This window comes from Phyllostomus discolor, chromosome 14 (genome assembly GCF_004126475.2).
Source record: "Phyllostomus discolor isolate MPI-MPIP mPhyDis1 chromosome 14, mPhyDis1.pri.v3, whole genome shotgun sequence".
Lineage (NCBI taxonomy): Eukaryota > Metazoa > Chordata > Mammalia > Chiroptera > Phyllostomidae > Phyllostomus > Phyllostomus discolor.
The window spans coordinates 25,566,257-25,591,347 of record NC_040916.2 but is presented as its reverse complement, the minus strand read 5'-3'; the positions used below and the strand labels follow the sequence as shown (position 1 = coordinate 25,591,347).

At 61.6% G+C, this 25,091-nt stretch overlaps 1 protein-coding gene and 1 long non-coding RNA gene across 2 annotated transcripts; both read right to left on the bottom strand.

Moving 5' to 3' along the window:
- Positions 1–898: 898 nt before the first annotated feature.
- Positions 899–16,394, bottom strand: ALDH9A1 (aldehyde dehydrogenase 9 family member A1). The gene is given in 16 exon segments (XM_028531060.2): positions 899–1,604; positions 2,981–3,097; positions 5,222–5,359; positions 7,562–7,671; positions 7,877–8,043; positions 9,944–9,981; positions 9,984–10,210; positions 10,615–10,660; positions 10,663–10,727; positions 10,729–10,783; positions 10,786–10,806; positions 12,376–12,450; positions 12,453–12,509; positions 12,845–12,974; positions 14,152–14,297; positions 16,163–16,394. Coding segments are annotated over 16 exon segments (1,668 nt in total). The 5' UTR covers positions 16,344–16,394; the 3' UTR covers positions 899–1,509.
- LOC118498243 lies at positions 4,250–4,758 on the bottom strand. The gene is made up of 2 exons (XR_004900769.1): positions 4,611–4,758; positions 4,250–4,378 (listed from the first exon to the last, which is right to left on the bottom strand). It is a non-coding gene; the product is annotated as an uncharacterized LOC118498243 (long non-coding RNA).
- Positions 16,395–25,091: the final 8,697 nt, after the last annotated feature.

Sequence of the window (25,091 nt, the reverse complement as noted above, 5' to 3'; positions counted from 1 at the left end):
TTTAAGGTTTTATTTATTTATTTTTAGAGAGGGAAGGGAGGGAGATAGAAAAACATCAATGTGTGGTTGCTGGTGGTTATGGCCTGCAACCCAGGCATGTACCCTGGCTGGGAATTGAATCTGCGACACTTTGGTTCGCAGCCCGCGCTCAATCCACTGAGCTACGCCAGCCAGGGCTGGAAAGTGCCATTTTTAATCCACGGCTGGCTGAGCCCACGGCTTCCCAGGGCCCAGGGTGAGTCAGAAGTTACAGCCGATTTTCCAAAGCACCCAGTGGGCACCCTTTCCCTTCCAGGGCCAAGTGCACCCTACACCCGCAGTGGCCGGTCCCGGTGCCACCGCCGTGCTCAGCACCGAGCGCTTGCAACGAGGCCGGAATGACGGACGAGCTGAACTTGTATTTGACTGTAACGAACTGAGTTTTCAGCAGCTACTGCATGTGGCCCGTGGCTCCTGGGCGTGGCACGGCCCCGAAGCTGTGTTCTCTGCCCAGGCCGTCCACCAGATTCACCTGGGCAGCGCCCCTGAAGACGCCCGCTGCCCAGGACCAATTGAATCAGACAGAATCTCAGACGTGCAAAGCTTCTCTGGGTGATGCTGACATGCGGCCCAACGCCGAGGACCACGCTGCACCAGCCCGGCAGTCTGCTGTGCGCAAGACTCACTTGTCAGCCCCGGCTGGGGTGGCTCGGTGGACTGAGCGCCGGCCTGCGAACGGAAGGTCCACGGGTTCGATTCCCAGTCAGGGCACAGGCCTGGGTTATGGGCCAGGTTCCCCAGTCGGGGGCGTGTGAAAGGCAACCACACACTGATGTTTTTCTCCCTCCCTTCCCCTCTGTCTAAATATAATCTTTTTTCCCCCAAACCTTGAAAGGTGTTTGGTTTTGAAACATGACACTGAACAGATTAGCGTGTGATTTATTGAACTCCGGCACAGTGCAGTGGCAGAAATAACCTGTCCACTTAACGGGGAACTGCTGGGGCACAGGAGAGCAAGCTGAAGGCCGAAGACACAGCCCCGGGGGAAACACGGCGCTTTCTCTGGCAAGTTAGCGCTCCCCTGGAGGGACCCATCCAGTGCCCGGCCCCCCGAGTGTCCGGCCCCTCTGTCCTGACCGTGGGCTTCGCAGCGGGATGACAAGGGGCTGGAGCTGAGAACACGTCAGCGAGCCCTCTGTCCTGGGTCCACCAGGCACCGGAGAGGAGCAGTTCGCTGCAGGAAGCTACAGAGAGGAGGGAGCGGGCAGGGGGCAGGTCTGGGGGCAGGTCTGGGGGCGGGTCAGAGTCCGGGCTGACCCGGATGTGTGTTACTGTTGCTCAGGGTCACGTGGAAACTCGAACTGCGGGACACCATGACTCTTGATTAGCATCTAAGGCACTTCTGCACACTTTCCGTCGGGGGGACGGCCGAGTGACGGGGGGACGGCTGAGTGACGGGGGACGCCCGGCGGCAGGGGGGACGCCGGGCGGCACTCTCACTCTGCAGGTCCACAGGCCTCACGGCCGCGCTCAGAACACCGACTCCACGTCGCCCATCTCCACGCACACGGTCTTCAGCTGGGAGTAGTACTCCACCGTGACCCGGCCGTTCTCTCTGCCGAACCCTGGGGGCAGACAAGAGGGAGGGTGAGCCGGCACCGCGGCCGTCGGGGAAGCCGCAGAGACCTGCAGAGGCAGGCACTGCCCCTCGGGCCGCGGGAGGACCCAGGGCCGACAAGCGGGAGGTCGAGGCCTCACCTGCCGCATCAGCTGGGGGGCGAGGTGCGGGAGCGCGGCCTGCCGCCCTGCAAAGCTGAGCGGCCGCCCCTCGGCCGTGCCGGAGGGGCAGTGTCCCCCGCTGGGCCCTTCCTGTCCCCCTGGCCCCCTGCCCCGGAGCTGGGTGGGCTCTGCCCCCTGAGGGCGAGCCCAGTCCCCACAGTGCATGTTCCCAGGGCGCACCCCTCCCAGGGGACAGAGGTGACAGAGGTCCCGCCCAGGCTCTGTGTGAGCCCTGGGGGCGGAGCTGGCTCCTCTCACCCCGAGTGGGCGTGCCCTCGGGCGCTGCACCGGACACTCAGGACACTCAGACCCAGGAGAGGGAGAGGCGCCCTGGGGGCCCCGTGAGGCCACGCTGCAGATTCCAAACAAGCTTCTCCCTGGCCCAAGGGTGATGTGAGAATGAAAGCCCATACGGTCTCGCTCCGCATCGGCCCCACGGCGATGAGGATGATCGAGGGGGGGCTGTGCTCGGGGAGCACCAGGACAAGACCCAACCGAGCTGCCAGAGCAGCGCCCAGCCGGGTCAGCTGCCACGGGGCTTCCATGTGGGCCGACACCAGCGGCCACGAATACACGCCGGCAGACCAGGGGGCGGGACTGGAGTCCACGCCAGCGTTGACGAGAAGCGTACGAGACGCCAGCCAACGGTGACAGGCAGCCCTGGCCAGAGGGAGGCCCTCGACGGGCTGGTGACGGGCCTGCTGCCCCCACTGCCCCCGACGCACAGACGCGCCACGTTGAGGCGACAGCCCAGCCGATCGCTGAAGACACAAAAGGAACCGGCGGTGGCTTAGGGACAGCGTTCCCAGGCCGCCTGGTGTGACGAGGACAGTAACTGATGGCTGGGCGCTGGGTTAAGGGACTGTCACCGATCCGTCGTAACGGAGAAGACAAATTCACATGTGCTTTCCGAGGCACTAGAGACACGGCCCCTACACGGAATCTGCAGGCCCCGGGCGGTCGGTGACCAGGGCTGCTGGGACGGGGCCCCCGGCAGTGGGTTTGTTCCCACAGCGACCACAGACTGCGGGGAGCAGTGACTCTGCCCACGGAACAGGCCTCTGTGAGACTGCGTTAGCCGGCGACACCCTCGCCCCCCCAGACGGCACAGGGGCCTGGGGAGGGCGAGGGGACCGCACGTGCCCCCTGGGGCTGGGACACACCCCGGCCGACGAGGACGGAAGGACACCCCGTGTCCCCAGAGACCCGGCCGGCCCCTCACCTGACTTCTTGTACCCGCCAAAGGGCAGCTCCACAGGGCTCACGTTGTAGTTGTTGATGTAGCAGACTCCGGCCTGCAGCTCGGCCGCCGCGGGGGGGGCACGCTGGATGTCCCGGGGGGGGGGGGGGGGGGACGCCGCTCGGTCAGCTCCTCTCACTGCCCCGAGGACAGGGAGCAGGCTCTCAGCTCCCACACACAGCCTGGCGCACGCCTCGTCATGCGTGACGGCCGACAGGCAGAGACAGCCCTCGTGCCCGCCGGCGTGACGGAGGCGCGGCACGGACACGCACTGGACCGTCACCCGGAGCAGAGCGTGAGTGGCACACCCTCCAACGTGAGCGAGCCCCGAACACGTGCTCAGTGAGGGGCGCCAGACCCGGAAGGCCAGCAGTGCATTAGCCACGCACACAAAACACCCAGAGTAAGCGGATCCTGGGAGACGGAGTGCTCGGAGCGGTGGCTGCCCGGGCTGGGGGCGGGGCCGGCCAGGACTGACTTGGTGTCCCTGGACCTGGGAGAACGTGCCAATAACCTCAGGGTGTGCGGAGGGTTGCACAACCGTGAACACACCACACACTGCGGACTGCACACCGGGACTGGGGGAGGGTCCGTACGTGAACCGCCCAGCAGCGGGGTCAGGGCAGGAACGGCTCAGGGGTGCCCTCCTCTGTGGCCGGCTGTGCCCGTGTCCTGGCGGGAAAGTGTCAGCCAAGGCTTAGCCCGCCGGACCCCCGCACCACCGAGCCGCCCCTCGCAGGGGCTGGCAGGGCTGGGCCTCCGCTCTGTGTGGCCCCCAAATGGGCCCCGGTCCCCACGCGCCTGCCCGAGCCACAGGCTTCACGGCACTGAGTGAGTCCCAGTGTGCACGGCAGCCGTGGGGCGAGGGCGACGGGTCCGTGCGGGACCATCGATTGTGACAAAAGGCCCGTCTATGGGGAGGCTAATAACAAAGGAGGCGGCGCGTGGCAGGGGCGGCCAGGCGGGCGGGTGAGCTCTGTACCTCCTGCTCAATTTTGTGCTGAACCTAAAACTGTAAAAGATAAATTTTTTTTTTTCACGCCCTGGCTGGCGTAGCTCAGTGGATTGAGCGCGGGCTGGGAACCAAAGTGTCCCAGGTTCGATTCCCAGCCAGGGCACATGCCTGGGTTACAGGCCAGAACCCCCAGCAACCGCACATTGATGTTTCTCTCTCTCTCTCTCCTCTCTCTCCCCCCCTCCCTTCCCTCTCTAAAAATAAATAAATAAAATCTTAAAAAAAAAAAAATTATTTTTTTTCTTTAAAAGCAGCAGCCCCTTGATCTTTCCCTCAGCGCTCCCAGAGAAGCTACTCCATCAGGCCCCAGGGAGACTCGGGTCTCCCTTCCAGGTCTGGACCGCAAAGCTACAAAAAGATGTGACCTTGGCCTGGCCGATGTAGCTCAACACATTGAGCACAGGCTTGTGAACCAAAGGGTCGCAGGTTCGATTCCCAGTCAGGGCACATGCCTGGGTTACGGGCCAGATCCCCAGTAGGGGGCGCTCGAGAGGTAACAACACACTGATGTTTCTCTCCCTCTCTTTCTCCCTCCCTTCCCCTCTCTCTAAAAATAAACACATAAAATATTTTTAAAAAAGAAAAAAAAGATGTAACCTTGGTTACCACCAAAGACACGGCGAAACCCCAGGGCGCGGCAGCCCTGGACGGCTGCCCCTGATGGCCGAGGACTGGTCCCCGCGTGCACGCCATCGGACACCTGGCGGCCGTCTCAGAGACCCGCCGCTCCGAGTCCCGTTTTACCGTTATTACCGCGGTAGCAGTTTGTATAGGAGGTGTGGATCACGGGATTGACACCGGAAACACCGTCACTGGGCGGCAACAGGCAAAGCGTCTCCCGCGGGACAACACGGGCCCCGAGGGGCCGCGCACAGCCGCCGGAACTCACGTTTCGGAGGACACTGCCCTCCGCTCACACGCTGAGTTTCTGTCCCTGCACACGCAGCCTTTCACGCTTCACAGAGGCCAGAACCTTAAACGTTGACTCAGCAAATCAACGAGAAGGAGAGAATCTCCACCATCAGGTTCTTGGCTCAGCGCACACTCAGCGGCCGGGCTCTCTGGCCATCTGGGTGACACATGGCACCTGGGGCACCTCCCGCCCTCACGGGAGGCGCTGACGCACAGGCAGCCACGGGGGGGGGGCCGTGTCTCAGGCCCCGCCCCCTCCGAGCCCGAGCCGGCGGGGGCCGCCCCCACGTACCTGGTGAAGACGCCGGAGGCCAGCCCGAACGGGGTGGCGTTGGCCCTCTCCAGGACCTCGGCTTCGGTGTCGAAGGCCAGGATGGACATGACCGGCCCGAAGATCTCCTCCTGCACGCACGTCATGTCGTCTCGGCAGTCCGCTGCGAGGGCACAGGGAACCGGCTCCTGAGGCTCGGGGGTGCTCCTGGGAGGCCTCCGTGTCCCCGGAGCACCGTGGGACACCGGCTCCGAGATACTCCCGCAGGACGCCCGGGCGGGGGTTGGGGGGACGTCGGGGCACCCCTTCCGCGTGGCGGCTGCACGGCACGGCCGCGCCACGACCTTTGTGTGGTTTTAAATCCACGTGTTAACTCGTCACGAGCTAGCGAGGTGACCGGCGTGCGTACACCGGACAGTCGTCACGCCACGTCACCTGCCCGAGTGACAACCGGAAGGGGCGGCCTGAACACGCACACAAGGGAAAGGACCGCGGGCACCCCACGCCCGGGCCCGACTGGGCCGGAGGTCCTCAGAGTGACGTGTCGAAGCGAATTTCGTAGGCAAACGCTTGCAAGGAAGCATTCACCGAAAAACATGCAGGCTGGGTGAGGTCTCGTCCCATTTCTGTTAAAATGTTACGTATGTGAGTAATGCTTTTTATTCCTCTCCCCTTTTTTCTGGGTGACTCTGTGATGTAGTCAGAATTAGAAATAAAAAATCCCCTCATAAAAACACAAACTTAGAAATAACTGAGACACCGTCCCCTTGATATGAGGATGTCCTCAGGTTAAGGGGCCGGTCTTTGGAAAAGACCCACTCACTCGTGGCATGTTAACGCAGGCCCGCGGACAGGTGCCCCTGTGCTCAGGGGTTGCAGGCTGCGCCCCCGTGGTCTGCAGAGGGGGCGCCCTAGCTGCCCAGGTGGCCGGTGGGGGTGACCGCAGCATGGGGGGGGACGCTGGCTCCTGCGGTCGTGTCGTGACGCAGGCAGCGTGAGGCCGAAGGGCAGCATGAGACCGAAGGGCAGCGTGAGGCCGAAGGGCAGCGTGAGAAGCTGCTGGCTACACCGGCTTTGCAGGAGCCGCGGTCTACCTGCCCAGCGCTCACACGCCCTCAGAGCCGACAAGTCCTGCCCCTCCCAGGACGGGGATTAGAGCTCATGCACACACAGGTGTTCAACGGTCCTCAGGGTGTGCTGGAGGACAGCTCACTGTGTCCTGACTCAGAAACCGAGTCATCCGCGAGATTACTAGGGAAACCGTTAGCCCAGGTGTTGCCGCTCCAGACAGGTCACTGCTCCACGGTCCCAGGAGGCAGCGGCTTCCCCGGCAGGCTCTGCGTGCGGCCGGTGCTGTGCAGAGAGCTGGGTAAGGGAAGGCCGCTGCCCGACGCCCGGCTCGCTCTGCTTGGCTCCCTGCCCAGTGCTTAGGGAAATGAAACCCGAAAATCCAGTCTTCAGAAACGCACAAAGCACGACAAAGATCGCCTTCCCTGCCAGCACCAGGAGAAAGCCACTACTGGCAGATCCCCTCACGCACACCCCGCCCCTTCCTGCCCAGGCGCACCCCTGGCTTTCAGCGGACCGGGGACAAACTGATTCTGTATTTCGAGGACCCTGCCAACTCTTCCTGCGCATCAGTGACCGCTGGCTAGTCCAAGGGCACGGAGCATCGGTGCTCAAAGCTGACACCCATCAACCTCGGGGACAAACACCAGTGGCTCTGCCTTCCAAACAGGCTCGAGGAATCGCCCGGCACAACTCAACCTGCATGTGGTGCTCGCAAGCCGACAGAGCACACAGGGGATGGGAACTCGGGCCGAGAGACGACGGAGGAAAGCGTGACAATGACAGCGGCCTCGAGACGGCCAGCACCCCGAGCCGAGACCAACAGGGCTGGCCGAGGACAGCAGGGTGACCGCTGCGCTGCGTGCCCGTGCCAGGAGACGGTCAGAGTGACAGGACATGCTGAAAACGCCCAGGTTACACCGTGTTTAGGGGTCCCACCGTGCTGTCCGGCAGACTGGCTTCCCGACCCCGAGGACCCCCAGTTCAGAGGCCGGTGCGGTCTTAACTGCCCGTTCGAGCGACGAAACTCATGACTTTTCTTTCTAACCGAACGAGCACGCTCCTCTCCCCGAGCCCCTTCCTGCCGGGACAACAGGTGTGGCCGCGGTGAGTGCCCGGCGCGCTGCCCCACCTGGCCGCCCCAGGGGAGGGGCGGACTTCTGCTTCTTAAACCGGGGTGACAGGGACACACCGTCTGCCAGCCCCTGCTTGGCACCACGCACGCACTTGGCGGGAGCCCCGTCCCACCCGACGGCTGGCCTGGACCGTGGGGAGCAGGCGGGAGGGGAAGACGTACTCAGCACGCAGGGACTCATGTAATAGCCGTCCCTCAGTCTGGGGTCTTCGGGCGCGTACGGCTCTCCCCCACACAGCACCTTGGCCCCCTGCAACAGAGAAGCCGCCATGCTCGCCTCGTGTCCAACACGCAAGCCCCCCCCAACCCCGTGCACTCCCGGACGGACGCGTACTTAGTCACCCGCCGCAGGGACAGGTGGGGACGCTGCCCCAGACCCCGAGAGCCGAGGGCGTGCGGCCCCAGGAAGGGCCCCCTCCTCCATCCCAGCACCCCCCCCCGCCACCAGTTCCTCACCTGCTCCTTGGCCACTTTGACAAACCCAGGACGCGCTCCAGGTGCGGCCGGTTGATGAGGGGGCCCATTCTGGTGTCTTCCAGAAGGGGGTCCCCGATTTTTATCCTTTGGGTCCGCTTCACCACCTGCTCTGTGAATTTACCCAGAATCTCCTTCTGCACAAACACCCTGGTGCCGTTACAGCAAACCTTAAAAAAGCAGACACAAATTATCGGCATGCAAAGAAAAAAAAAAAGGAAAAGGGATGAAAATACTATAGGTTTAACCTAAAAAAGATACATTATAGTGTTTTTAAGATGTTATTTATTTATTTTTAGAGAGGAGGAAGGGAGGGAGAAAGAGAGGGAGAGAAACATCCGTGTGTGGTTGCCTCTCAGGCGCCCCCTACTGGGGACCCGGCCTGAAACCCAGGCATGAGCCCCAGCTGGGAATCGAACTGGAGACCCTTTGGCTCACAGGCTGGTGCTCAATTCACTGACCCACAGCAGCCAGGGCAACAAATACACTGTACTTGTGTACAGGTTACTTCCACTGATGAAAACAACCCCCATATGACGAGGACCGCACATGTAACTGTGGGCACGTCACCCCACAGCACAAGCTGCCTGCCCTTTGAGACAAAACCTCCGTCTTCCCGTGCTTAAATGTTCCTGCAGCCCTCGGGCCCTCCCTCTCCTGTGCGCTCCCGGCAGCTGCTCAGCCTGGCGCACATTCAGGAAAGGAAAGTGGGAGGGGACAGAGCGGAAGCAGTTAAGAACCCAGGGCTTAAGCCCAGCGAAAGCCCGGAGCATTACATAGGCGACGCCTGTCTCCAAAACCACGATTAACAAGGATTTCGACTCGCCCGTAGACATGAACTTCACTCCTGTTCAAACACCACCAGCGGCACAAGGGATTATGCTGGGCAGCCAGGATTTCCAGGTATTAGCTGAGAAAGTCAAGTGCGAGGAAGGGCCTCTGACATGCCAGCTCCCGTGTGTAAGAAAGGTGGGAAGTAAGAACTGTATGAGTGTCCAGGCTGGTGTGGCTCAGTGGCTTAAGGGATGGCCTGCGAACCAAAAGGGTCGATGGTTCGATTCCTAGTCGGGGCACATGCCGGGTTGTGGGCCAAGGTCCCCAGTAGGGGCGCGTGAGAGGCACCCGACCAATGTATGGACTCACACATTGATGTCTGTCTCCCCCTCTTTCTCCCTCCCTTCCCCTGTAAGAGCAAATAAATACAAAACTTTCAATGCATGTACGTAAGTACTGCTCCCTTGTGTACAAAGAACACAAGGAAGGACAAGTCAGAAACAGGCTGGGCTGGAAGGACAAGTCAGAAACAGGCTGGGCCGGCAGCCTCAGGAGGGGGTGGGAGCTGGTCAGGGGCGATGCGGAGACGGACATTTTGTGTGGCTTTTTGCAAAATTTTAACTTCAGACCATGTTGGTATTTCCCCTAATCACACAATAAGTGAAACTTTAAAAGCAGCAGGATGGGGAAAATAAACTTCAAATGAAAGAGAACTACGTGAACTTGTTACTTAAACACCACACCACACGGGGGCGGGGCAGGGCGGGGCAGGGGCGGAGCCAAGCCCGGCACCCTCGGAGCACAGAGCTCCAGCCACGCCCTCGGGCCACACGCAGAGGGAACCGTGAAAAACACGCACTCCCAATCGTCAGAGTGTATTTTTCACAAGTCTGTGTAGCCCAACAAGCAAAAAGAAACCGTCTGCTCCGGCTGAAAGGCCAGCAGTCAAGCAAAAACAAGATCCGGGGACTGGGCATCGCACCGGTGGTTTTCCAGAGCACGCGGGGCCGAGGCAGAGAACACACGCGTTTTCGGGAACAGAGAGGATTTACAGTTGGGGATCTCAGCCTGCCACTTCCGGACGATTCTCAGAGAGCGCAGCGCACACGCTACAGGGAGACCCAGGACGACAACCGCTGGGAACCGGGGACACGGGGGGGGGCGCCCAGCTCGGAAGTGTGCGCGAGCGCTGTGAGCCCCACCCGTGCGACCCCCGTGAGCCCGACGCCACCTCCAGACGCCGGCTTCCCCGCAGCGTGCCGCCGGCCGCCCGCCGGCCCCTCCCGGCGCGCTCACCTCGCCCTGCGTGAGGAAGTTGGCCATCAGCGCCCCCTCACGGCGTTCTCCAGGTCGCAGTCCGAGAAGACGATCAGAGGAGACTTGCCTCCCAGCTCCAAGGTGACGGGCTTGATTCCTCTCGCCGACACCTCCATGACCTCAGGGAACAAGAGCAGACGCACCCTGAGCGACCTGGGCCCGGGGCCCCAGACTCGCTGCCGCAACCGCAGGGCCATGCAGCCCTGCTCCCGGTGCTCGCCGCGGGCTCTGCCCACTGAAATGCCTCTGCCCGGATGCCGACGAGAGCCCACGGAGAGAAGGGGGGTCATCTGAACATCACCAAGGACCCGGGGACACTCAGCAGCCTCTGTGCTGACTCCCACGGGCAGAAACGCTTGGTGCTGCCGGCACCGCATTCAGGCTAACGGGGTCGGAGCCCACATGAAGGTCCAAAGCCGCGAGTGTGAAGTAAACAAGACACCCTTCCTTCCGAGGCGGCTGCCCCAGGTGCGCCGAGTCATCCGCCACACGGGGCAGCCCGGGGCCTGCCCGGCACACGGGAAGTGGCGACATCTGTCCACCTCGCCTGGGGACGCCCGCGGCCTCCCTCCCAGACGAGCCGGGGAGGACCGGGGCTCGGGCCTCCGCCGTGGGCGCCGCTCGCGCCCGCCCAGCCTGCGGGACCTCACCTCGCGCCGGTGGGCACGCTGCCGGTGAAGGAGACCTTGGCCACGTCGGGTGCTGACACAGGAGCTGGCCCGTGGCGCCCCCGCCCTGCACCACGTTGAAGAGGCCGGGGGCGCCCCCGCCTGGTGTAGACCTCAGCCAGCAGCAGCACGGACACGGGCGTGAAGGGGACGGCTTGAAGACCATGGCGTTTCCTGCATCACACACACACACACACACGCACGTGCACACGCACGTGAGCAGCCCTCTCGGGATGGGACTGGGGCAAACCGAGCACGCCTCCAGCTGTGCCCAGCCCACCGAGTCCGTTCCCGTTGGCGGGGGTATCTTGTTCCCCCCCCGGCCTCGCTCATCGCACAGCCCCCACCCCCCCACACCTGCGTGCGCAGGCCCTTCCCCTGCCGCACCGCACCTGGCCCCTGCGCCAGCAGGAGCGGGCGGGGTGCACTGGCGCCCAGAGGGTCAAGCAATCGCACGAGTCCCCAAAGCCGGGGACACTGCCAGCCCGTGTCTCCCCCGGCCTCGGGGGAGGGGGTGCGGGAGAACTCAGAGGGCAGAGTCACCCTCCCCGCAGGCTCCTGTCTTCACAGGGGACGAGCCCCCGGGAAGCCCGCCGGCCACAGCACCCATGACGGGGCCGCGGGCGCCGTTTCTCCGCACACAAGTGGGGGCGGGAGCTGGCCTCTGCTCCCCGCGCCGCCCGGGAACCCACGTCCGGGAAGGAAGAGAACATCCAGGAGCACACGCCGCATGCCGTCTGACTCTCGAGTAAGAAACACGCCTCCGACCCCCACCCTGACCGCCGTCCCTCCCGGGAACGGAACCAGTGAGATGAGCCACCAGGAGCGACCTGGCCGGCACCCATGCCCCCCGGCCCTGCCCCCCGCACCACAAGGCCCCGCAGGGCCAGGCAGGGAGGGACACGTGTCCTCTGAGGCTCGGACACCCAGCACGGCCCTCCTGATGTGCAGAAAGTGCACGTGTGTGCATCAGTGTGTATGAGTGAGAACGAGTGTGTGTGTGATGTGAGAGGATGAGTGAGTGTGTACGGGTATGTGAATGTGTGTGAGTGTGTATCAGTGGGGTATGTGTGTGAGGGGCATGTGTCAGTGTGTATGAGTGAGAGTATATATGTGTGAGTATAGGTGTGTGGGAATGAGTGTGCGTGTGAATGGGAGGGTGTGGGAGAGTGTGTGCGAGTGTGGGAGGGTGAAGGAGTGTGTGGGAGGGTGTGTGCGAGTGTGGGAGGGTGTGTGTGAGTGTGGGAGGGTGAGGGAGTGTGTGGGAGGGTGTGTGAGTGTGGGAGGGTGTGTGAGTGTGAGTGTGGGAGGGGTGTATGAGGGTGTGTGAGTGTGGGAGGGTGTGTGAGTGTGGGAGGGTGTGTGAGTGTGAGTGTGGGAGGGGTGTGGGAGGGTGTGTGAGTGTGGGAGGGTGTGTGAGTGTATGAGGGTGTATGAGTGTATGAGGGTGTGTGAGTGTGGGAGGGTGTGTGAGTGTGTGTGAGTGTGAGTGTGGGAGGGTGTATGAGTGTATGAGGGTGTGTGAGTGTGGGAGGGCGTGTGAGTGTGAGTGTGGGAGGGGTGTATGAGGGTGTGTGAGTGTGGGAGGGTGTGTGAGTGTGGGGGGTGTGTGAGTGTGGGAGGGTGTGTGAGTGTGAGTGTGGGAGGGGTGTGGGAGGGCGTGTGAGTGTGGGAGGGTGTGTGAGTGTGCAGCGGCGAGGGAGGGCGGGGCAGGCGCGCGCTGGAGGGACGGCCCTTGCTCACCACAAGCCAGGGCCGGGGCCGACTTCCAGCAGGCGATCTGGAAGGGGTAGTTCCAGGCCCCTATGCCCACGCAACGCCCAGCGGCTCCCGTCTGGTGTAACCGAAGGACCCGCCTGGGAGCTGGATGTGCTCACCTGCGGGGAAGACAAGAATGAGGAAGAGGGCAGGTGTGCCGTCCCCGAGCCCTCACAGACACCTGTTCTCTCCTGGTCCTCGGCCCGCCCCGGCTGCTCACTGCACACGGCCCCCCCCGGCTGCACTCTCCCGTCCGTTCCCGACACCCCCATCGGTTGTGGCACGTCCTCTGCACACACTGCACCCCGGCCCCCCTCCCCTCCCAGCGCTCCCTAAAACCACCAGGCCTCCGGGGGGTGACCCAGACCCGCCTCACCCCTGAAACCTCTGCCCTGCACCCCGGGCTCGGCCCGCCACCCTCAGCAGCCGGTCGCGGAGGGCGGGCGAGGCTCACCACCCATGGAGCCGGCCAGGCCTGCGTAGTACTCCAGGCACTGCCAGGAGGTGTCGACGTCCCAGCGGGCCTCGAAGACGGACTTGCCATTGTTGATGGTCTCCATGGTGGCGATCTCATCCTTCCGCTCCTGCGGCCGAGCACAGACCAGCTTTCAGACACGCTGCCAGGCACCAGAAGGAACCGAGTCCATCTGCCGATGGACAACGGGGCCCCGGTGGGAAAGACAGAAACGGCCTTTGTTTAAATGCAAATAAAGGGAACGGGCCCTGGCTGGTGTGGCTCAGTGGACTGAGCACTGGACTGCGAAGCAAAGGGTCGCTGGTTTGATTCCCAGTCAGGGCCCATGCCTGGGTCCCCCAGGAGGGGGCGCACAAGAGGCAACCACACATTGATGTTTCTCTCCCTCTCTTTCTCCCTGCCATTGTCTTCTAAAAATAAATAAATTTAATAATAAGTTTATTTATTTATTTTTAGAGACGGAAGGGAGAGAGCAAGAGAGAAAAACAGGAATGTGTGGTTGCTGGGGGCCGTGGCCTGCAACCCAGGCATGTGCCCTGACTGGGAATCGAACCTGCGACACTTTGATTCACAGCTCACGCTCAATCCACTGAACTACGCCAGCCAGGGCTAAATAAATAAAATCTTTGAGAAAGATAAAAGGAAAAGAAACGGAATGGCAGCGTTGCACTGGAAAGAGAGAAAAGGCTGAGTGTTGGGCAGCAAACCCACCAGGGGAGCGGCCCCGGGTCCGAGACGGGCGCCTCGTTTCAGGATCAGCCAGAGAAGGGGCGTTCTGGGCAGTGAGTGTCGCACGGGTGTGCGTGTATGAGCACATGTATGTGAGTGTGCACGTGCACATGTGCCCAGCAGGAGAGGACCGTCCTTAGAGAAGTATGTGACACAGCCGGCCGCCCGCCCGCCCCACGGGCAGGAGAGGGCAGGCGTGGGGCGCATTATCGCCCCCAGAGAAAGGCTGCGTCACCCCCAACACGCAGAACTCAGCGATTCTCTTTGCGAATGCCGCTCCGGCTGCAGCCTACGATGCAAAGACGGTGGAGACGGCTCTGGATGAACAGAAAAGTGTGGAAAATTATGGAAAATTACACCTAAGGTGACGATCAAATGGACGTTTCTGGATGATCCTTGTGTGGATAGATCTCCCGGCGATCTTTCACGGGTCACCTTCTCTGGAGGGTGGGGAGTGATGGAGTAAGACAGGAAAACCTCCCAGGCCGCCGGGAAGCCGGGTTCTCTCTGAGCCACGGCCCGCCCGCCGTCCTGGAAGGGAATAAACGGAAGCGTACCCGTATGATCCGGGCAGCCTCCAAGAGGACGCGGCCCCGCTCCAGCCCGGACTTCTGCCTCCAGATCTTGAAGGCGGCCTTTGCATCTTGAACAGCCAAATGCACCTCCTTTTCTCCGGAGCACGTGAAGGTCGCTATCACCCGGCCTGGGGACAGACGCGGGACACGGGTTCACTCCCACCCCGGCGCCCAGGGAAGTCAGCTACGATTCCCAGGCTCCTCTCAGGGCCCCTGCAGGGAAAATGGAGTCGGCCGGGCTCCCTCGCCCGGATGCCCGGGCAGCCGACACTTAGCCACCCGTGTTCACGCAACCCAGAGCACGGGCCCCGCAACACGCAGAATCGCGCTCTGTTATATAATGTGTTGGCATCCGGCCAGCTTCATGCGCATTCAGCGTGTAAGGGAGTCGGCACTCCCTGCCATGTGACACCTGGCTGGTGGCACCCGTGGACTGCCCCACCCTTCCCAGAATAATGGCCTGTCAGACGTCCCCATGGGCCCCCTCAAATGTCGGTCTATCTGCCCGAGTCCCCCGTGAACCCACCCAGCCTTGACCGGCTGCAGGCCAGACCCTCCTCTTGTCTTTCGGTAGGGGGCCACTTAGTGACCGCCCCCACCAGCAGTTCCTGGCCTTGCTTTGGGGTCACTGGCCCCCTTGAAGAATCTAACAGAAGGTGCAGACGCCTCCGCAGAGGGCCGTAACCCTGCCACCTAACTGGCGAGATCACGGCCGCTGCCCCCAGCACGCCCCGACGGCAGGTGAGGAGCCCCGTCCACCACCCCCATTTCACAGCTGTGTTCGCCGGCACTAGCTCCCCGGCAACCACTCTGCCACGCCGACCTCCAGCGCTGGAGGAGGGCAGGGGCCTTGCACAGTCACCGAGGAAGCACTGTGCTCGGCCCCGTGGGTTGTGGGTTCCGACTGGACAGCCCCGGCCCAGGCTCCACAGAAATCCTCTCGCAGGGCCCACGCTACGGCATGATGGACAGGGTAGGGTAAACGGCTGAGTCAGGAAAAATCTCCCTAAACGCAACCACGTTTATTTTTTCCCCATATATACATATGTGTGTGTGTGCGTGTGTATTAAATCCTTTCCTGCTCTTACCCCAACCTTATTCCCTGTCCCTGTCCTGGGCAAACTGCCGCCCCGGCCCCTGTCCGCGAGGCTGGGACCCACCGACTGCACCAGCAGGAACTCTGTGGTCAGCCAAGTCCGCCTCTCCGTCCCTCCCTCAAGAACTCCAGGGATTCTGCCTTCCCCGAGTTGCACAAACTTGCAACTTGCTACAAAGTCGGGCAGCCAGCGGGTGAAGGCAACCGCTAGGGATCACACACATCCGGACCACACACCTCGCAGGAGATTAACGCAAAGAGCCGGTTTTCCCGCTTTCGCGTTCGTGGGGGGAGGGGGGGCTGTAGCTTGTGTTCATCTGGGGGACGGAGGGGGGCGGCTTAAGGGCTGTTTCCTCCTCACGGAGGGTGTGTGTGGGTGCCCAGGCCGCTCCCTGCTGGGGGGGGGGGGGCGGTCTCCGAGAGCATCGAGTCCCAGTCCTGCGGCCCCCCCCCCGCAAGCAAGCGGACTTAGCGTTCGGGCTGCAGGCCCTTCCGGTCTGCACGCCCCGCACAGAAGCCACAAAGCCCGCAGACCGGACCAAACGGGAAGCCTCTCGCTCCCCCGCCCCGTTCGCCGAGCAGTGCCGGGCACCCCTTCGGCCCTACTCGGATTCGCGCACAGCGAAGTTTAACTCTGGGGGGCGGGGCCGCCAGCCCCCTCGGTGTCCACAGCGTCCTCGGGGCGGCCGCCTCGTCCCCGCACCCGTGTCCCCGCTGCCCTCGGGGAGCCGCTTCGGCCACCGGGCCCGGCTGTGGGCGGTAATCATTAACAGGGAGCGACTGCGCTGGCGGGGCTGCGCGCCCGCCCCAGGCCCCGCGCACGCTCCGGACCCCGCAGGCCGCGCGCCGCTCCGACCCCGGACCCCGGACCCCGTCCCCGCCCCCGCGCGCCGTTACCGGTGGCCGGCTCGAACGCCTTCTCGGTGCCCGAGGAGTCCGCCGGCTCCACGCGGGCCCCGCCGCGGTAGTTGAGCGGCTGCGAAACGACGAAGGTGCCGGTGCTCATGGAGGCGACAGAAGCGGGCCCGAGAGCGCGCAGAAGCCGGGGAAGCGCGGCCGGGCGGACCCGAAGCAGCATACGGCGGGAGGCGACGGGCAACGGCGCGGAGGAGCTGCAGACGCGCCCGGGGGTGGGGCGAGGCCTCACGTGGGAGGCGGGGCCCTCGCGTGGGGGCGGGGCCGAGGCTAGAGGGGCCTCCCGTGGGGGCGGGGCCCTGAGTGGGCGGGGCTAGAACGGGGTCTCAGGTCGGGCAGGTGCACTGCAGGGGCAGCGTCTTGGGGACTTTGGTACGGGGGGGGGGGGGCGGGGGGGGGGGGGGGCGGTCATCCGGCTCCTCGCCTGTCCAGGTCAGGCCCTCGCCTAGGCGGAAGGCTGGGACGATTCTACCCCCGCGCGCGCGCTCCTTCCCTCCCCCTCCCTCCTCCTCCTCCCCCTCCTCCCCCTCCTCCCCACCCCTCTCCTTCCTTGTCTGTCGCCCTCTCTCTGGTAACCATCCTGGATCTCACCCTTGACCCTACCACCTAAAGAAAGCGAAGGACTGAGGTGCCAGGACTGTTACTTCGGGGGGCGCCTTCACTCCGAAGCCCGCATTACTGTATTATCACAGAAGTATTAACTGCGTGATAATGCTTTGAAACGGGTACTTTAACGACCAAGGGAGGGCCGGTCCAGGAGACACACGACGTGCACGTGCTGTGTCTAATCCTGAGGGAGCCCCGTGACTGCCCCTCAGCAGGACAAAGGCCCTGTCCCAGGCTCCCGCCCAGAGCCGGCTGGACCGCACACAGCATGACTTGACCCTGATGGTTTTGTGAGCCTGCATCTTCAGGACTAGGGAATCGCCGGAAGTGTCCTGAAGGTGCCCAGACTCCGGGGACTTGCAGAACAGGGCACACTGGACCCCAATGACCTAGACACAAGCAGCAGCCTCGCCGAAACAGCCTGCTCTACAGCCGCCTGGTCCCCACTGAAACTCCCAGCCCCGGCCCCTCAGGGTGGGAACACTCCCAGCCCCGGCCCCTCAGGGTGGTGCTGGCGGATTTCTTCTCGCCCAGCCCTCTCCCTCCCTTGGGAAAGTAAAGTGCAACCTTCCCCCCCCACACACACTTCCTTCTCTTTGTGAATTCCGTCACAGCCCGCGTCCCCGACCACCCTGACACCCTTGACGACCCAGCGCGCACACGGGAGCCTGGCCGGGGACCTGAAGGACAAAGGCCTGGGCACTCCCGAGGCGCAGGACGGTCCACGCAGCCCCCGGCTGAGCTCCCGGGTCTGTGGCAGGCACGTCCAGCAACAGAAACTGGCCGCGTGGACGCCGTTCTTTCCTGCGTGTTTCTCCCTCATCGGGGGCTGCGGTCTCCTCAGTGCTCTCTCCTGTCTCACCGGCATGACACTCGAGAGGGCGATTCCCAGGGTCAGAGCAGAAACGACCGGGCTGGTCCGCATTTCCAGCTCTCTGCACCCCCTCACGAGCCCTCTCCACGCTCCTGCGGTGTGGAGGGGGCAGCCTCAGGCGGGGAGGGCGGTCCACAAACTGGGAGACCACCCGGCCCACACTCAGCTCCTCCCTCTGTGATTAGTGTCCACTGGAAGCACAGTCAAAGCCCATCAGGTGTGGTGCCCAGTGCTGCAGAGCCCCAGGGTGGCCACGTGTGTGCAGAAACCATCACAGGTGGGCACAGGTGCCCAGCTTCTTCGTGATCGTGAACAATGAATTGAGCCGAACACGCAGGGAGCTTACGGCAGAAAGAGAGAGAGAGATTTATTAGGTGACAGTACACTCCACAGAAGGCGGGAGCAGGCCAACTCCAGCAAAGATGGACCCTCAGGGGCTGGAGGGATTCTGTTCTTTTTTTTTTAAAGATGTTATTTATTTATTTTTAGAGAGGGAAGGGAGGGGGGTGGAGAGAGAGAGAGAGAGAGAGAGAGAAACATCAATGTGTGGTTGCTGGGGGTCATGGCCCGCAACCCAGGCATGTGCCCTGACTGGGAATCAAACCTGCGACACTTTGGTTTAGCAGCCCACACTCAATCCACTGAGCTACACCAGCCGAGTGGGATTCTGTTCTTACAGGGCAGGCACTTTCCAGCTGGTTTTGGCGGGCCTTTATTGCACACGTACAAGTAGTTAATTACTTTTAAGCTACAGCACATGTGGTCTCCCATGATTTTCCTTGATTGGCCAGGGGAAGGGGTCGCACAGTGCTAATTTATTAAGATGCTGATATAATGAAGCAGGGGTCACGTAGCATCCTCTGCGCAGGTGCACTCACGAGTCACCATGGCTCAGCGCTTGCTTTCCCAGAAAGTGGGGATAACCGCTTCCAGAACAGGGTCTCCGTCTTGTATCGGTGTCCTTTGTCTTAGCCCTCAGGCACCTCCAGAGTTTCTCCCTCCCTCCTACCTCCTGCCTCAGAACCACCCACCTCTAACTGGGGCGTGGGGCCATGCCCCTGTGTAATTCCTGCCCCAACAAACGCATTTCGACAGATCGCCGTTCTTGATGCTTTTTCAGAAAGGCAGTCGTGACGTCTGCTGACATAATTCATAGATTATAACACGACAAACCTCCTCCCAAACATCTCGTTGTTCACCTAAACTACCTGTGCTTTTATTACTGGTGTCGTTAAAACATTATGAGCGGAACTTAACACGGAGAGAGAGCTTTACAAGAGCCTCGCAGGCCACAGGGCCCAGGTGTGCGTGTTTTCCCGCCGCTCAGCTGACCGTGACGATGACCCTGGCAAGGTGAAGGAAACTAGCGCCCAGACTGAGCCGGGCGCTAGAGTGTGGCATTTGGATGGTGATCTCGGGGCCATTCCGCAGGAGCGGTGGGTCCTCCTTAGAGCGGAGGAGGAAGCTCAGAAAGGCCACGGCGCTGCCCCCCAGAGGGAGGAGCCGGGATTGCCGCCCAGGTCTGTGCCACCGGAAGCAGACGCTCACTGTCCGTCTCACTGTGCCAGGGTCCAGATGTCCTCAGGAGGGTGGCCATCGAAAGTCACTCTTACTTGGGTGCTCACTTTTCAAAGAAAAAGGGGATTTGGCACCCCAGAAAGCTGGCCCCGGGGAGATTTAAAAGGACACTAAGCTTCCCAGGAGGAGCTTGCTGGCAATGTTCCCAAAGCAGCCGAGGGGCCACGGAGGGCGTTGCCGGCCAGCCCTCCAAGTTCAGGGTGAGAATTCAGAGCGGCGGAGGGCCAGGAGGAGGAGGAGGAGGAAGAGTGTGCCAGGTGCCAGAGGGGGGCACACCCTCGGGTGGGTGCAGCTGGAAGGCGGGGCGGGGGCAGGGGACGCGTGACTGGGCAGGCATGCTGCTCAGTGGAGGTGCCACCGGCAGCCCACAGTCCCTTCCCTGGGAGCGTGAAGTGCGGATCTGGGGAGCCAGGGTCGTCCAGGGACGCAGGGTCGATACTGTGTCCTGAGAGGGCGGGAGGAGGGGTGGACGAGGGAGCTGGGTTGCATGGTTGTGGGGCTGGCAGGTCTGAGGCCCACAGAGCAGGCCGGCAGGCCGGCTGGGTGGGAATTCGGGCCGAAATTCAGGCCGAAATTCCAGTAAGACCTGACGTTGCCACCTTGACGCCAGACTCCGCAGGGCTGCCGGCTGAAAACCTGGGCGGCGTTTCTATGCTGCAGAATTGAGGAAAACCCCTTCTTATTTGGAAAATCTTAGTCTTTGCTGTTTTTTAAGAATTTTATTTATTTATTTTTAGAGAAGGGAAGAGAGGGATAGAAGGAGATGAACATCGACGTTTAGTTGCTTCTCGTGCGCCCCCTTCTGGAGACCTGGCCCGCAACCCAGGCACGTGCCCTGACTGGGAATCCAACCAGCGGCCCTTTGGTTCCAAGGCTGGGGGCTTGGTCCACTGAGCTGCACCAGCCCGGGCTCAGTCTTTGCTTCTGAGGCCTTCAGCCTCTTGGACAAGGTTCCGGTCACGTGAAGGAGGGCCTCGCGTTTCACTCAGAATCTACTCATTGTAAATGGCTGTTCTTTTTATAAAAGAAACATATATTTTAAATTTATTTTTAGAAAGGGGGAAGAGAGGGAGAAAGAGAGGGAGAGAGAAACATCAATGTGTGGTTGCCTCTTATGCGCCCCCTACTGGGGACCCAGCCCACAACCCAGGCCTGTGCCCTGACTGGGAATCGAACCGACAACCCCTTGGTTTGCAGGCCGGCGCTCAGTCCACTGAGCCACACCAGCCAGGGCTGAGTCTAAATGTTTATCACACCTGAAGTGTACCCACACAGCAACACGCAGAGTGGTGCTGGGCCCAACGACGGCCGCACAGCCCAGCCGACACAGGAAATAAACCCCCACGGACACCCTGGCAGGGACCGGCCTGTCTGGGACGAGGCGCCGAAGGGAGGGGCGGGCAGCTTGGCACAGAGACATTTTTGCTATTTTTATATCTTCAAATATCTGGCTTTTTTTTTTTTACCACGTGTCTATATTATCTTCTTCTTTAAAATTTTTAAAAATATTTTATTTATTTTTAGAGAGAGGGGGAGGGAGGGAGAAAGAGAGGGAGAGAAACGATACACAAGAGATACATCAATTGGTTGCCTCTCACGTGCTGCCCACTGGGGACCTGGCCCTCAACCCAGGCATGTGCCCCAACTGGGAATCAAACCCGTGACCTTTTGGTTCACAGCCAAGCACTCAATCCACGGAGCCACACCAGCCAGGGCTGAGTCTAAATGTTTATCACACCTGAAGTGTACCCACACAGCAACACGCAGAGTGGTGCTGGGCCCAACGACGGCCGCACAGCCCAGCCGACACAGGAAATAAACCCCCACGGACACCCTGGCAGGGACCGGCCTGTCTGGGACGAGGCGCCGAAGGGAGGGGCGGGCAGCTTGGCACAGAGGCAGACATTTTTGCTATTTTTATATCTTCAAATATCTGGCTTTTTTTTTTTTACCACGTGTCTATATTATCTTCTTCTTTAAAAATTTTTAAAATATTTTATTTATTTTTAGAGAGAGGGGGAGGGAGGGAGAAAGAGAGGGAGAGAAATGATACACAAGAGATACATCAATTGGTTGCCTCTCACGTGCTGCCCACTGGGGACCTGGCCCTCAACCCAGGCATGTGCCCCAACTGGGAATCAAACCCGTGACCTTTTGGTTCACAGCCAAGCACTCAATCCACGGAGCCACACCAGCCAGGACTTTTTAAAAATTATTTTTAAGAAGGGAGACAAGCTGTTACAGACTGATGGTGCAAGTCTGAGAAGAAGAGAGGCCCTTTGGAGACTGGAGACGGAGCAGCCCCTGCTCAGGGCAGACCCAGTCCCCCCACCCCCACAAGGTCAGGTGCCCCGTTAACGGGGCGGGGCACTCCGTGATTCCACTGAGGGCGCGGTGCAGTCTCGGCCGAGAACAGGGGCCACAGAGGCCGGGGCGGAGAGACGGGAGCCAAGGAGGAGAGCCAGGGAAAGGGCTTGTTTACGCCAAAGAATCGTGTTTTCTGCAAATGTTTCCACCATACGACACCAAAACCAGACACTGGCAACTCAAATCGGTTCCAAAAAGTTGGGAGAATGTAAACAGACTTTGTCGTGATGGAAACTCCATGCTTCATGGTGGATGTTTTCCTAAATTGGATGTTTTTTACAAAACAAAACGCATCAGCCCCGGCCTCCAGTTTTGGCCTCTCCCGCGCGGAGGGTGACCTGCAGCACGAGGGGAGCGCGGAGCGGGGGGCCCGCCTGAGTCTGTGTCACTGCTCTGTCCTCTGTCGCGTCCCCCACGCCCGCGTCAAAGCGGTTAGTGTTAGCAATTTGCTTTTAGTGACTTACTCCAACGAGTTTCCCTAGCAGCCATTCTCCTTCCGCATTCGAGTTTCACTAATTTACACGATGTCATCTGCGGGCTGTACTGAACGAGCAGAACAGGTAACGCCGCGGTTCCCGGGGCAGCAGCGGCGGGAACTCAGAGCACAGAGCACCCACCCCGGGGTTCCCAGGGGCGGCGGCGGGCGCTCTGCGGAGGGGACAGAGGACCTATCCAGAGACTCGGATAAGCGTGTGGCGGGTAAGGGACTTCTGACCGGGGCATGAACCCCATTTTCCAGATGAGGCCACAAAGGCTTGGCCAGCTAGCAGTCTTCCTGCCCGTTTCTTTACCAAGCGACTCGCTCCCGAGGCCGAGTGAGGACGGTCCTGGGGGAGAGCAGGCGAGTAAGAGGGAGAACGCCCCAGGCAGACAAGGCAAAGGAAGGGAAGGGCAGAGAGAGGGTGGGCATGCAGAATCGAGGACACATCTGCGCCGGGCCTGGAGTGGGCAGGTGTGGGGAGGGGAGGGGGAGCGGCTGCAGAGCCGGACGGGGCTGGGCCCCGCCGTGCTGGACCGTCCATGTCTCCCCAAAGGCTTCGGAAGCTCCACCGTGCTGGGACTGCGGTGTCAGACAGACCGCTGCTGCAGAGGAGGGGCGGTGGGCCGGGGGGAAGGACGGAAGGCCACCCTGTGGGGACGTGGGCGGGACAGAGACGAGGACCCGAGCAAACAAGGGAGCTGGAGACGTCTCCCTGCCACCCTGCTCTCTGCCAGCAGGTGTCCTCCTCTGTCTGGGGAGCAGCGTCCCTGCTGCTGGCTGCAAACAGAATGGTGTCTGCCCGTGTCCGCCCGTCCCGGGCTCCTGAGTGGGTGGCACGCGTAAGAGCAGGGTGACAAGGGGCAGTCAGGGGCCCACACCTGTGCAGGTTAAAGACGCTTTCGGGCTAGCCGGGAAGCCTTTCGGACGTGCGCGCTGTTTTTGTGATGATGAGGGCAAGGACAGCACGTGGCCCGAGAGCCGGAAGCAAAGTCGCCCGGGCGAGTGTCAACATGCATGCGCCCACTCGGCGGCACCCACTCCACCAAGAAACCGCTCCAGGGGCCGAGAAATGTCCGCAGCATGCCTGCGAACCGCAGTGGGATTATCTTACAGAACACCCAGCCCTGGCCGGGGTGGCTCCGCGGACTGAGCGCCAGCCTGTGAACCCAAGGGTTGCTGGTTCGATTCCCAGTCAGGGCACATGCCTAGGTCCCCAGCAGGGGGCACGTGAGAGGCAACCACACATTGATGTTTGTCTCCCCCTTTCTCCTTCCCTTCCCCTCTTGCTAAAAATAAATACATACATAAATAAATTAAAAGTATACCCACCCACCTCTCCCAAAACTCCCCAAATATTTTCAGTAATCGTATTGTCAGTATTAATGTTGGTATTGATATTCTGAGACTTTGGGATGGACATTCTGGGATTACACTAGTAAGTAATTATGTGATATTTTACTCCTATCATTCCTGGGACTGAAAACTAGTATTTTCAGCATCAGATAAAAGAGACACCGGTCGAAGAAATTACGTAAAACCTCTGTAGCCCCGAATCTGAGTGGCGAGCAGAGTGTCGGCATTATCAGTTCTGGGTGCGTCTCCCTCCAGGCCCCTCGGCAGGCTGGGAACCCGGCTGAGGGGCCGGACGCTCCGGGGGAGCCTCCAGGGAGAGCCTGCGGCCCTCCCTCCATCTGAAAAGCCGCCACCACAGATGCAACTCGATTTAGGCGGCCCACCCGCCACCCGGCTGTCCTGGGTGGCTCCCCGTTCCAAAGAGACGTAGTGAGTTCCGATGTCCATGGACGGCTCTGTGGTGCCAGACTGTCCGTGTGCAGGGTGTCAGGGCACCGAGATGGCAGACGTGTGTGAGAGCCCCAGAGGGCGGAGGGTGGAAGGGACGATGCCCGAGACACGAGACCGACCCGGGGTCAGTGAGTGTTCAAGCTGCACAGTGGGAACCTGGGTGCTGTTCGTACTGTACTTCTAGAAACTTTTACTTATGAGGTTCTTTCCATTCTAAAACTTGACAAACTCGAAGCAAACATCGAACTAAAATAAATGACTGCAACTGAAGCAGAATTAACCCAGTTTGGTGACGGTCTGGCCCGCAGCCGTCCAAACGGAGAGCACAGGGCCCCCCAGTGGTGCCGGACGGCGGTGCGGGACAGGCAGAGGTGTCCCGTCTGCTGCCGCATCCGGCGGCACGCCAGTGCGCGGCCGTGATCCTGGCTGGGGTGCACGGGGGCTCCGGGGGCTCGTTTCCAGCCCCTGACCCACCGCAGAGGGCGGCCCCCGGGGGAGGGCCCACAGCCCGGCCAGGAGTGTGAGCACGGACACGCACACGCTGTCCAGGCTCAGCTGGCTCAGGTCCGGGGACCTACGCAGGCCCCGTGGAGAAACTCAGGGGTGCCGCACTGGCGAGGCAGGTGCGGCCTGGGCAGGCTGCGAGCACACCCCAGCAGCCCAGGGCGGGCACCGATGTGCCCGAGCTGCCGGTCCTCCTTTAACTAGAAGAGGGCACACCGTCCTTTACACGGCAAGGCAGCCGAACTGCGGGTTCCAGCGGAGCACGGGCTTCCTGGCTTGGGACGCCAGCACAAGCAATTCAGCGACGACGGTCTGGTTCGCCGCCGCCCAGACGAGCAGTCCTGACACTTTTCAGACCAGCCAGTCACTGGAACAGCTCCCCTCGAGGCTGCGCAGGCCTGCCTGCCTCCCGGAGCCTGCGTCCCAGCCTCGCTGCGGGCGCCCCCGTGAGCGCCCAGCAGGCCGCCCGGGGGGCAGGGGGCTGGCCAGGACCCCAGGACCCGCACGGCTCTGCCCCTGTGAGTCCCCACCCCCTCCAGTCCCTGCAGCAGGACGGCTGCACAGTTGGGGCACAGGGGACGAACATGACAAAGCAGGACATTGAACACGCATAACCCCTCTCCTCCTGGCCAGCGTTCACCTTTACGCTGAGATCACTGAACACCTGTATGAGCAAATGCGGCAAAACAACACAGAAC